At 40.2% G+C, this 12,476-nt stretch overlaps 1 protein-coding gene across 1 annotated transcript in view; it reads left to right on the plus strand.

Moving 5' to 3' along the window:
* Positions 1-6: 6 nt before the first annotated feature.
* EXD1 (exonuclease 3'-5' domain containing 1) overlaps positions 7-12,476 on the plus strand; it is a 30,444-nt gene continuing 17,974 nt past the window's right edge. The window contains exons 1-6 of the mRNA XM_026848976.1: positions 7-151; positions 471-557; positions 1,547-1,598; positions 3,119-3,249; positions 4,472-4,539; positions 5,729-5,815. Coding sequence (XP_026704777.1) covers positions 43-151; positions 471-557; positions 1,547-1,598; positions 3,119-3,249; positions 4,472-4,539; positions 5,729-5,815 — 534 coding nt within the window. The 5' untranslated portion in view covers positions 7-42. The remainder of the gene's footprint in view (positions 152-470; positions 558-1,546; positions 1,599-3,118; positions 3,250-4,471; positions 4,540-5,728; positions 5,816-12,476) is intronic.

The raw sequence follows: 12,476 nt of genomic DNA on the forward strand, positions 1-12,476 counted from the left end.
CGGTGGCACCTCAGCCGGGTCAGCGCTGTCCCCGGGGCTGCCATGGCCCTCGGCAGTGGGCGCTTTGGTCCCTTGCTAGAGAAAACTCTTAAAATCACCTTAAAGTGTGGCGTTTTCCAGGGGGTGCTGCATCACGTCAACCCCGACCGGAGCGTCCCTGGGTGCTTCCCGGGAGCCCAGACGGGCGCTGGGATGAATAAAACGTACACGAGGATTAGAAGCTGGCTGCACCTGGCTGTGCTTTCAGCTGCGGGACCGTGTAGGTGTAGCAGCCCTGAGTCGTGTCCTGCTTGGTGCACAGCCCTCTTGGGGAAACCCTCTTCCGTAGAGGGAAAGAGCCGTTGCTTAAAACAACCCATTTTTTGATTATTTTTTTGTAGTTAATAGTACTGCTTTGTCCTGTGGTCTTGGTTTTGCAAATGATAAGCTTTCACTCCAAACACTGGAACTTGATGTATGTCTGTATTTTTTCTCCTCCCTCATTTCAGTGAAGAACTTGGAAACTGGCAGAAGCACTCCAGGAGTAAAGCTATTTTTTGACCACGAAATAGTCAATGGTGAGGCTTTTCTCACTTTGGGGCATAGGGGTCATGCTTACTCTTCGTTCAGCATTTTAAATCCATTTTTTGGTCGCTCTGATGAATTTTTCAGTTGCACATCTTTATTTTAAAATCACTAGGAATTAGAATATTTTGTAAATCACATGAGTTTTGTTCCTCAATTATCTATCGGTGAAATAATACTAATTCCCCACTTTGTGAAGGTCTTGCGACTGTACTGCATTAAAGCTTATTAGTTAAGTCCAATAACACCAGTAATGAAATAAACCACTCGGAAAGTAATCAGCTGAGATAAATGTGCCTCCTGTTCGTATTCTGAAGGCAAGTTACATTCAGTGCATATGTGGAAGACTCACTAATTGACTCTCCTGGGAAGTTAAATTGCTTAAAGTTCTAGTTAACTTGGTTTTGCTTTTACTCACATAGGCAAAAACATCTCTGTTAAATGGTCTGAGCCTCTTTCCATCATACACTACTGATAAGAATATGAGATTATTTAAGAAAAGCATTTCTAGTGTATAAAGGTCTTGTGCATTTCTCTTGGCATTTGCTTTGCTTTGGGGACAAGGAGCAAAGCACTGAGGAGGGAATAGCTAAAAGGCAGCTACTGGATTTATCAAATGATAGTAACTGACTTCATTCTGCCTTTTTCCTTGCACCTGCTTTATATATAATAATCTGTAAAGTAATTAGTTGTAGCTCAATACTGAGTTTGGTTTTGGTGGGGTGCTAAGCCGTTAGTCTTGTTTAAATGCTAGAGTTCAGAAATACACCTTATCTGCACTACCAATGTAAGTTATTTTGTAGAGATTTGTCTATCAGAGTGGGTTTAAAATTATTCAAACGATACTTTGAGTTCAGTTGCTTTTTTTTTTGCGTGTATGGTCATGTCCATACAGTAACAGTTACGGTTCTCTTTTATGGGGGGGAGATGAGTGTCAAAAAGCTGTTGGTGCTAGAGTATAAATTGTTTGTTTCTATTGCAGTGGAATTGCTGGATGAACCAGATTCAGGGAGGGGAACATCTATGCTCTCTGAGTACGTTAAAATGTTTCCTTTCTTTCACAGTAGGTGAAGGGATGGGATGCACTGGCTAGGGGAGCCACCACTTGCATTTAGTGTAATACTGATGTTTAGGCTCAGCTGTGCCAACTTTGTATTTCTCTGCTCTAAAGAGGTGAACAAGGTGGTGAGCAGAAGACCTCCACTGTGTAAAAGGGTCTTTCAAGCCATTGCTTAGAATTTCCCTCGCTCGCTTTTCTCTTTTTTTCCTTTGCACTAGTGCTCCTAGGTAGAATTTTCTTCGTTTGTTTCCTTGTCAACTTGTGGTTTCATGGGAGGTTTCCCATGAGTATTTCTTCTGTGGTGGAATAGTTCCAGGACAGTTGCACAGGGAAGATTAGGTTTATACACATGCTATTACAACATATAAATGTGACTTTGGGAAGCTGGTAAAAATGTTTCAAACTCCTGCAGACCCATGCTCCTAGATGGCTTTGCTTTGAGTCTTCTCACAAGACCGCATTTAAATAGTTTTCATTCCTACTTATCTTAAGAGGAAGAATAGTGGTGTCTACTGAATAGTCCTTAAAATATAGTTAAGATGCATCTAGAATTGTGATTAGCAGCAGTTGTCTCGCTTGCTGCAGTCTTGTCTTCTTTCTCCCTGTTAACTAAGCCTACATTGACACATGCTTGAATATGCTCACCTCGGTAGCAGATTCATGTGTTAATCCTTTAAATATACAATATTTATATACAGGATTTTTCAGCTACATCTAAAGGCTGATCAGAAATGGTTTTTTATATTTAATGCCATTGAGATAGAGATGTAATGTACATGATGGGAGATATGTAATCATAATGGGATTTTCTATCAATATAAGGAAATTTATACTAATAAGTCATGTTTCCCAGTGAAGTATTCTTGACCTGTTGTAGAAATTAAGCATATGTGACATCTTTCAGTCAGGTGAATGTAGGTGAATGTTTACTAACTTTTTTTTTTCTTTTGTCCTACATGCTCCCATTTTATATGATTTAATAACTTCCATTTGATTACAGTAAAGTTGTAGTGGATATAACTGGTTTATGTATTGGTGATCTTGTCAAATTGCCCTCCAATTACAGTAACTAACTAATGAATCAAATATTACTGATTCAGTGTTCAGGCTTAGATATTTAAATTGCATGGTTCTTGGGCTCAGGTCAGGTACTCTATTCGTTGTACTTTGAACTCTTTCTTTCCTTGAAACCATTGCTGACCTTTGCAGTGAACTACTGCTTAGGTTCTGCTTTCACCTTTAAGAATAAATATGAATTTTTATCTGAAATAAAGGCATTTTTGTGCAAAATAAACTTACTGTTGGGTAGCTTCAAGATCATCTTTAAAAACCATGGACACTGGATTAGTTAAGTTGCTTCACATCCAGCAGTTCATTGTTTGGACACAAGTAGATGGCATTGGATGAAATAATTTTCTCTATTAAAATGTCCATACTTGTGGAATGTGTACTGTTTTGAGTTCTGTGCTATGTGTGGTTGCTTTGCTCGTGCAGGTGCACTTCAGCTATTGAAGGGAACAAACAAGCAGACACGGGACCAGAAGAATGTGGCCCCTGCAGTTCTCCTTGCATATCCCTAGAGAGCCAGCTCAGATCCTCAGACACCTTAAAATATTCCCTCTCAGGTAACATGGATATTAGTCAATCAATGTAGTTAGTTTGTCAGACAGCATCTTTCCCAGAAGCTGTGATCAGGTTTGCCTGTATCAGAACAGGATGGATGCTGAAAGAATAGTGGTCACAGAAAGATAGCTACAGAGCTCATTACCTGCAGATGTGTTCTTTGCCTGCAGATATGTACACAACATCAGAAGGAAACTCATATGCTTTCTAGAATGTTTTTCCCATAGCCCTCATCAACTGTGAAAGTGGCTGAGCAGCACAACCAATCTTCTGGAGAAATCAAAGTGCATCAGCCAGTGAGCATTCCTCTCTGGTGATTGTTTTAATCGTATACTTATTCCTGAAATGTACGTGGTACAATAGATAACTCAGAGCTGAGTCAGACTTTGGTTCTGTGCTGGCTGTTACGTGCTTGCGTTGATTTGGTTGTGTGGTTCCTGCTGCTTACATATACACAGGTACAGATCTAAAATGTGACGGGCTTGTTCTGTTCTTGTAGAGCCATGACAAGAGTGCGAGGCCTGCATAAGCTAAAGGAAGGTTAGCTGCGTTTACTTGGGTAGTGGGGGAGAAAATGAGCAAGGGTTCACGTGATCTGGGAGAACCTTTAAAAATTTGTTCTTACAGTCTTTCAGTTGACTGTTATTTTAGAGTTTAAAAGATTGCCTTCTGTTGTCATGGAAGCATATTATTAACATTTGCATCTTACTTGAAGAGAAGGGAGAATCTTTAAGGGAACCCTTCTTTACTTGTTCATTAGACATTATTAAACAAATGTTTAAAAATACTAAAATCTGGCTTGAATTCTCTTTGGCCCCTTGATCACTTAGCTGTCCATGTTCTGTTGTGTCACTTACTTTTGTCTTTGTTATAATCATTTTCCTTCCTTGGACAAGCTTGGGAATTAGGGTGCTGCGCTTTTTAAAATGGATGTAATTTTTTAAACTGAAACCTTTTTGTTTCCTTTATGCAGCATAACAATAAAGTAATGTGGCAACTTGCTTCTAAACAGCCAGTTTTTCTGTTGAAGAACAGAATTTTTGTGTCATGCTCTAGACTGTACACAACTGAATCAATCAGTTCAGCAATCTGTTTGGGTGTGTTCAGGAAATAGGGAAGAACTGTATAGCTAAACTAGAAGAGTGATTACACAACTAAAATACATATCTGTGCAAAGTTCATACAAGTAGAGGAAGTGTCTAATGACTTTTTTCTTCCTTTTAGAGGAGAAGGAAGAAGAGGATGTGCAGTACACAATTGTTGATAGTTTCCAGCAGAAATTTGACCCAGCAGTACGTACTACAGAAAGCTTTTCTGCAGCATATGTGACTTCACAACGGCCTATGCTAGAAATTGCTTTTACAAGACTGTAGTGAAATTTGAGTAATAGGTAGTAACTGACTTTTTTTAATTCAAGTAGAAATGATATCTCTGGTGGCATCAAAGTATATTTATAGTGTGCATATATGCAGGGAAAGAGTGCAATGCACATGAGTTTGCAGTGGGTGGATGTAAACCTGCATCACTGTGTGTTGGTTGCTGTTTTCAGACTGCCACCAGTAACTAGGCGAAGGGTCAGTATTACTATTTAGTGAACATTGGTTTTTGTTTAGGAAGGGAACAACATGAGGATTTGTTGGCTTTTGCGGGGGAGAATTGGTTGTGTTGGTTTTGTAGGTGTTTGGAAACTCCAGACATGCCTAGACCTTTTTCTCTTAAGTCATGTATAGTAACGTAAGCGGACTTGATAGAAAAGCTTTGTTTCAGACCTTGGAGTCAATGATAGATTTATTATTAAATTTAATAGAATTTTTTAGATCCTGAGTTAGACCAGCAATACTATAGGTCCTCCATGCCATTTTGTTTTGCAGTAATATCAGTTGTGGTTTGGACTCTTATGGTAAATGTATTGCACATACAGAGGAAAAAGATTTTCCCCACAGGAAAAGATTTTACTGCTTACAGAGGAATCTAATGGTTGCTTGAAAAAGAAGCTGTTTTTTTATTTCTGTTTATGCCCTCCTGTGTTACATATGCACTATAGGTTACTTTGTGTTAATTGTGTGAAAACTTTTTGTGTCTGAGAGCAACAGGTTTTTCTTTTGTGCCTTAGAAAATGAGTTCTGCTTTTTATCTGAAAGGAGCACCACCTTTATGTGATCTTAAGGAAGTTCCTAAAACCTACTTAGGAGAATTTCTTGGGGAAAGATCAGGGGAGTCTATATTCTGTAGTTACCTATAATCTCTGCTAAACCTATCATTGATGTTTCTAGTTGTGGAATTTCCAGCTGTCTATTTGTAACTGGACTGATACTGTGTCTGTTCCTCTTAGATGAGTATATATATCTGAGATTCATTGTGGTTTGGGTTGTATTTACCTTTTTAAACATGGATCATGACTAGAAAAATCACAATTTACTATTTGTACCACTGCCTATCATTCTCTGGCACTGTTTATTTTATCCTTATTTTTTCCATTAGGTGCTGCACCTAAAACAGCAGCATGTTGTCAGTATAGCAGGAGAAGGTGTTAATTTGTGTCGTCATGGAAAACTCTCCTGGCTTGAGGTAAGAGGCAGATATTTCCCAAAATGTGCCACTAAACAGAGGCAGAACTGAGAAACATTCGGGGATTAGCCTATGTTTAAGACTCACTGATGTAACTGTTTTGGTAAGGGATATAATGTTCTTCAAGACAGATCGTAAAAGACCTGTTACAGAAAGAATTATGTCATTATAAGACAACATAATAATAATTACTGAACTTATATGTAATGTATACATTTGTATATGACAATGTATTTGGTTTGACATCTTTATATACATGTATATGGGTAGAGATACTACACTTGTCAGCTGTTACCTATTGAAAAACTGCAAGACCTAATCACAATGCCAGTATAACGGAAGGAGTAAAATCCATCTAAAGAAGATAGAGTTTCTTAATTAGCTGTGATATTATCAACATTTGAAAAGGAAGGGACAGAAAGGAGAATAGCTTAATATGTTAGCTCAAGATCATCTTAGTTAATTTTTAAATAGGTTTAAAAGTGAGTGTTTATCCGAAGCAAAAACTTGTGTGGGAGTTCATGCTTCAGTCCTAACTCATTTATGCAGAAGTAAGCGTCCACAAAATGTTTGCTTTGGTATGGCTAAATTGCTTTCAAATAACAGCTTTTGTTAAACCATAATGAATTTGAACATAGGCAAAACCTCAATTTTATATCCTGTTTGAAATGCTAGGATGGAAAATTATGTCCTTTATTTCTTTGGTAGTAGTCCTTGACAGTGAAAGGAATGTCATGGGCACAGGAATTTTGTTGGAAGTGGTTCTTTAAAAGTGGCACTATAATAAGTGTAGGAACTTATTTTAAGTATTGTGCATAGGGTTTGTTCTAGATATGTCTCAAAATCCTGTATTTAACTGTGTATAGTAGACTACTGGGTTGTTGTTTCTAATTATTGCAAGAGTCTTTGAGAATCTCTGGGAAAAACAAGACTTTTTTATGAATTAGCATTAAGGAAGCTAAACCTGGTCTCCCCACCATAAGCCTGTACACAGGAGTTTACGGCTTGTGGGCAACACTGCACTCTCTCCTACTTTCAAGTCCTTTGTTCTTCTGCCCCTCACTCATTTTCTCTGCAACTGAATTTTTTGTAGATAGCAACAGAGCGCCATATTTTTCTATTTGATATCTTCCTTCTGGGACCTCAGGCTTTCAAAAATGGATTACAAATGGTGCTGCAAGATAAAAACATTGTGAAGGTAAGGGTACAGGGTTTGTGTGAACATTTGTGGTGGCAGAGGTCATATACATATATAATGATCTACCTGCACAAAAAAAAGCTGCAGTTGGACACAAATTCGTCTGACAGCTCTTGCTTGCTTCAGGTCATGCATGACTGCCGCTGGATCTCAGACTGCCTCTTTCACCAGTACGGTGTCCTTCTCTCCAATGTCTTCGATACACAGGTACTCTTCAAATACTTTGGTTGGGAACAAAAGTTTCAACAAAAGAAACTTCAGCCTTGTTCAGGGTATTCTTTCAGAGAAGGTTTAACATTACTAGAATGTGACAGTTGTTGAATCATGTAGTGGTTTTGTTCTACCTAAAAAAAACAGCAGGCAAGGCTGATAGTGTTTAGAGCCTTGTATAGACTCATTTTAAAAGGTAGTAAACATCTAATATTAGAAGCAAGTTTAATGTGGTATTTTAAGATATATTAACTGGTCTTGATAAAACTTGGAACAATCTGAGGCTACTGTGACTTAAACAGTTGCCTGGACTTTATATTCTTTGCTATTCTTTCTGCCCCTTTCACAAGTGTAGAAACAGATTCAGGCTACAGGTATCCAGCACTGGGAAGCACCTACTAATAAATGCAGTGGTGGAAATGAAAGAACAGGCCAGGTTACCACAAAAATCTGTTTTTGCTGGTGCTGGCCCAGGTAGTTGTGGTAGTTAATGTTGTGTGACTAAAAGGAGAATTAGAGCCTTTCGAGTGAAAAGAAAATAACACATTGGCTGTGATCTTTCATAATAGGCATGGATATGGTATGCATAGTTATGTATGACTTGTCCTTGCCTATATACTGACTTTTCATGTCAGATATAGACTGCCTATAGTAACTCTTCAAAGCTCTAATCTGGGTTGTGTAGTAAACTTAATAGACAGAGGTTTCTCTCAGTCCTCTTCTGATCTTAGTTTAGCCTTTTGCTCCTAACAATTATGTTATTCCATTACAGGTCAAATATCAGTGTCAGTGTTAAGTCTTGACTGCATGAAAAACATAGGGGTGAAAATTCCCACCAGTGCTCCAAACTGTACTGGCTAGAACATGTAACTGATACAGTGGAAATAACTAACCAGAACTATCCACCCTAGGGTCTGAGGTACACAGAATTGCACTCACTGTTCTGTTGTCTTGGTGTGAGCTGACATGCCTGCCTTTCTTGCACTGATAGATCTCTGGGCTTAGATTTAATTACTCTGATTTATTGGCCTGAATCCTACTTCTAATGTAAATAAACTGGTGAAGTAGTCTGGTTTTGGCTACCCTGTAGTGTACCTGATACTGTGGGATTAAGCTGTCTTGTATTGTATTGTCTGTACTGCTGGAGCAAATAACTGCGAGATATCACTGAGCAAACTCCCATAGATGCTTTTTGTGAAGCACTTCTTAAAGACAGCTTCCCAGTGTTGTTAAAATTGGACCAGACCATGTGCACAAGTGAGACTCTGCTTAAAAACACAGCAATGGAATGAAGAACTCTGGCTGAGATGGGATCCCACCTGCATAATTTGGAAGGCGTCACTTATCCCTGGTTTTGGCCAGTTGCTGCAACTTGTTTATTCCTTGCAATAAGCAACCTAATATAATTAACACATGTAGAGGATGGCAGTGAAAGGTTCACTGTCTTCTCCGCTGATGTTCTTATAGTACTTAAGCATCACCTGTTGAAGTAACCTTTAATGATAATGTTTGTGGAAGTCTGGTACTGCTGTTTCACAACTGACTGTCTTGGGGGGGCAGGGGGTGTCCCTGTTGGGCTATAGCAGCCTAAAAAGCTGTATAGTGAGTAGGCAGCTCGCTGTTGTCAGTGCTTACATCCCTGACATTGCCTTCTGGGACACTTCTGCATGCATCAGGAGGCTGGAGCATTCTCATGCTCTGAAATCCCTTCCTGCTGTAAAATGTTATTGATTGCATACCTGTGTACTACCAAAAGAAGTAATACAATTCTTCCTAGAGGTGTGTGCTGAAAGAATAAAGAAGAATGACTGCTTGAGACTTTCCATGAGACAGAGGTCTGTGCGGGGTTCAACCATAAAATGTACAAGTGAAGAAGTCCCTGTTGCTGTCTGGTTCCACAGATCAATGCACATCCACTACTCTTCAGTGTGTTGCAGTTTTTCTGCCCTTGAATCCAAGCCATTAGCATGCAGTGACTTTGGACAAAGATTTTCACACTGAAAACTAAAACATTGTTTTCATTGTGGGCAAGTTTATTCTATAACTCCCTTCATTCAGAGTAGACTCTTTATGAGTATTGATCACAAAGATGCTTTCATTTTTGTTTAAATATTTAAGTCTTCTCTCCTTGTTTGGAAAGCATTGAAGTTTTTTTTTCTGGGAACTGCCTCTCTAGCCATCTAGAAGAATGGAATATATTTCCATAGATTTGAACATCATTCTTGTTTTGACTTTGAGTAAAAGTAACTGATTGCTTGAGAAGTTCTTTCCTGAGGTTCCACTTCATCTGCATTTGGCCACTGAGAGTAAAAAGCCAGAGAAAGTTTTAGTGGTCAGAAGTACAATACAAAGGACTGTTTAGTAATGAGTGATGGGAACTTCCTCTTTACCTAGGGATTTGTGTCTATAATCTGGTGAAGGTCAGCTTTACCTGGATCTTCTCCATTTTAATTTCTTCAGTGAACTCATCAGTTTGAATTGTTGTAGTTCCTTTCTCCAGGTATGTTTCCTGCCACTTTGCAGCTGGTGGTTGTAGACTTCTTTGGACTGCAGCAAGGTAGTCGGCCTCGCAGAAGTACAAGCAGTCCTAGTTTCTCCATCCTGCTTCTGAGCATAGGAGGTCTGACATTTCTTTCCTTAGTTCAAATTGCTTGGTCTACTTGTGCTCTAACGTTTTGCATTTTCTTCATAATCTTTCTATAATCTTTTATTCCTTGGAAATTCAGTAAATGGACTGGCTTGGCACTTTCTTCTCGTAGGCTTAGCAAATACATGGCTTCTATCCCAGAGAAGGCTGCAGAGATTAGCTATTTAGCTGATGCCTTAGTGGCAGCCTTAGTCGTTAAATCATACCAGCTTGTTTGCCTTTGCTGTTGGTCAGGGAGAGATTTGGTTTTTCCCCCAGAGACTTTATAGGGAAGTAGGAATGGGGGTTTGGTTTTGGAATTTACCCTAACTATAAGAGGCCAGAAGAGGTCAGTTACAATTCTGTGGTCGCTATTGCAGGGGCTGAGCTGGTGCTGCCAAGCACTATGTGGTCTGGTCTGGGTAGCACATGGGCAGTGTGTAGCGGGACAGCTCCAACAGTGGCTTCAGCTGTAACCTTTGCAGTAAAACGGGCGGCCTGTAAGCTCATGGTTTTGTTGGTGGGATTGTGGATGCTTGTGTTGTGTGTGACTCAGGGTTTCTCAGGAGGGAGTAGTAAGAATAAAAGAAGGGCTATGAGAGGTCAGTGGGGACTTCAGGGAACCAAAATGGGAATCTGTGCTTTTGAGTAGCAGAGGAAGTCTCAAAAGGGAACAGACGGATAGTTTGTTCTAATGACAGATAGCTAGTTTCAGATTTGGAGTGTGTGGATGCAGGCTTTTTAGTTATTCCTCTCTGTTACCCTGGTGAGTGGACTCTTTTCCAGGTTTCCCTGTTCCATAGTCTTCTCTCTGCACCTGTTGCAATAGTCCTTCTCATCTTTATGTTCCCTGGTTAGGGACAAGCGTCAGGGCTGTTCCAGCTCTTACTGTAAAAGGGATGAAACCAGGAGGAGGAATGAGCAAACACCATGCCACACGGTCACTGCTGGAGGCTGTTGTCTGCTTTCCTTCTGGCTCTGTATGCTGTCAAAGATGACTCTTACCAGCAAAATCAGGTTTTAGGCACAAAGTCTTTGACAATTTGCATATTCTTTTATCATGTTTTCCTTACATTGCATCAATGGTTGGGGTAAAAGGCAAAGCCATAAATATCCTGGGGAAGTATCACTGTATGTTTAGTCTCTTCTGATACTGTTCCTAACCACCTGCTGTCTGGAGACGAGAGTACTGGGCTAAAAGGAACCTTAGCCTAATAGAACATATATAAGTCATTCTTAAAACTTAATTTAACCTTTTATGTAACTTAACAGCTTTAAGGAGTCAGATTACTAGCTTTGCAACTGCATGCAGTCAAAATGAGGATTAATTTGTTTGCAGTGTGCTTTACTTTTAATATGCATTCCCACTGTCAAACCTCCACATTGTTTGCTTTGGGTTAACGGACGCTGGTCATGGCCTATCGATCCCTTCCATCACAGGTTGCTGATGCTCTGCAGTTCTCAATGGCAACAGGTGGCTTCCTTCCGCACCGTGTCTGCACGTTACAGGAGTGTTTGATGCAGCACTTGAAGATACCTTCCAAACGGGATGTCATCATGAAGCACGGGCAGCAGATGGCCTCAGTGAGTGATTCAGTGAGGCACATTCTGAAGACTCTGTTGTGAGCTGTGCTTTGCCCATCTTAAGATGTTTCTACCAGGTTTTTTAAGAGCATGGCACTGTGCAGTCGTCAAATTCCTGTAACTAAGGACATTTTGTAACACTGACTTGGGAAACAGATGCAAGCTTTGGTTGGCATCAGTAATTGTCCTGGTATTTCCTAATAGCTCATTTGAAACTGGGGTTTTGAAGAACCATAAAGCTTGTACAATAGAGGATATATATAACTTGGGTAAAAAGTGTTCCAGATATATTTGACTAATTCTGAAACCTAGTTCCAACAGAACAAGTTGGTTAAAATGAATTTTGAATCAAGTGGGGAAAGAGGAAACTTCTATTGTCAGCACTATTAGCATGAACAAATGAGAGTAGCAATTTTTTTTTCTTGCATGTGCAGCTCAGCAGCATTTGCCAAATCATTGTTCTCTATTGTCTTCAGTTTTGTTAATCTTTCAGATGGGGACAAGCAAGGGAAAACTTAATGGGCCAGGAGCTCCTAAGATCTGGGGAATGTAAGCTTGATAAATAGATTAAGACTAGATTATTTCAGTTGCTAGGGACCTAAAATGATCATCTAGTCCAACTGCCTGACCACTTCAGGGCTGACCAAGTTAAAGCACGGTATTAAGGGCACTGTCCAGGGTTTAACCACCCTCTTGGTAAAGAAATGGTTCCTGGTGTCCAGTCCAAACCTTTGAACCATTCCCGTGTGTCCTACCACTGGATCTGAAGGAGAAGAGCTCAGCACCTCCCTCTCTACTTCCCCTCCTCAGGAGGCTGTAGAGAGCCGTGAGGTCGCCCCTCAGCCTCCTTTTCTCCCAGGTAGACAAGCCCAATGTCCTTAGCGGCTCCTCACAGGACATTCCTTCCAGCCCTTTCACCAGCTCTGTTGCCCTCCTCTGGAGCCATTCAAGGCCCTTCTTGAATTGCGGGGCCCAGCCCTGCACACAGGGCTCCAGGGGAGGCCACGCCGCTGAATCCAGCGGGATAATCCCCGCTGGGGACC

The sequence above is a fragment of the Athene cunicularia genome (genome assembly GCF_003259725.1).
Source record: "Athene cunicularia isolate RWA chromosome 5 unlocalized genomic scaffold, athCun1 chr5_part1, whole genome shotgun sequence".
NCBI classification, from domain to species: Eukaryota; Metazoa; Chordata; class Aves; order Strigiformes; family Strigidae; genus Athene; species Athene cunicularia.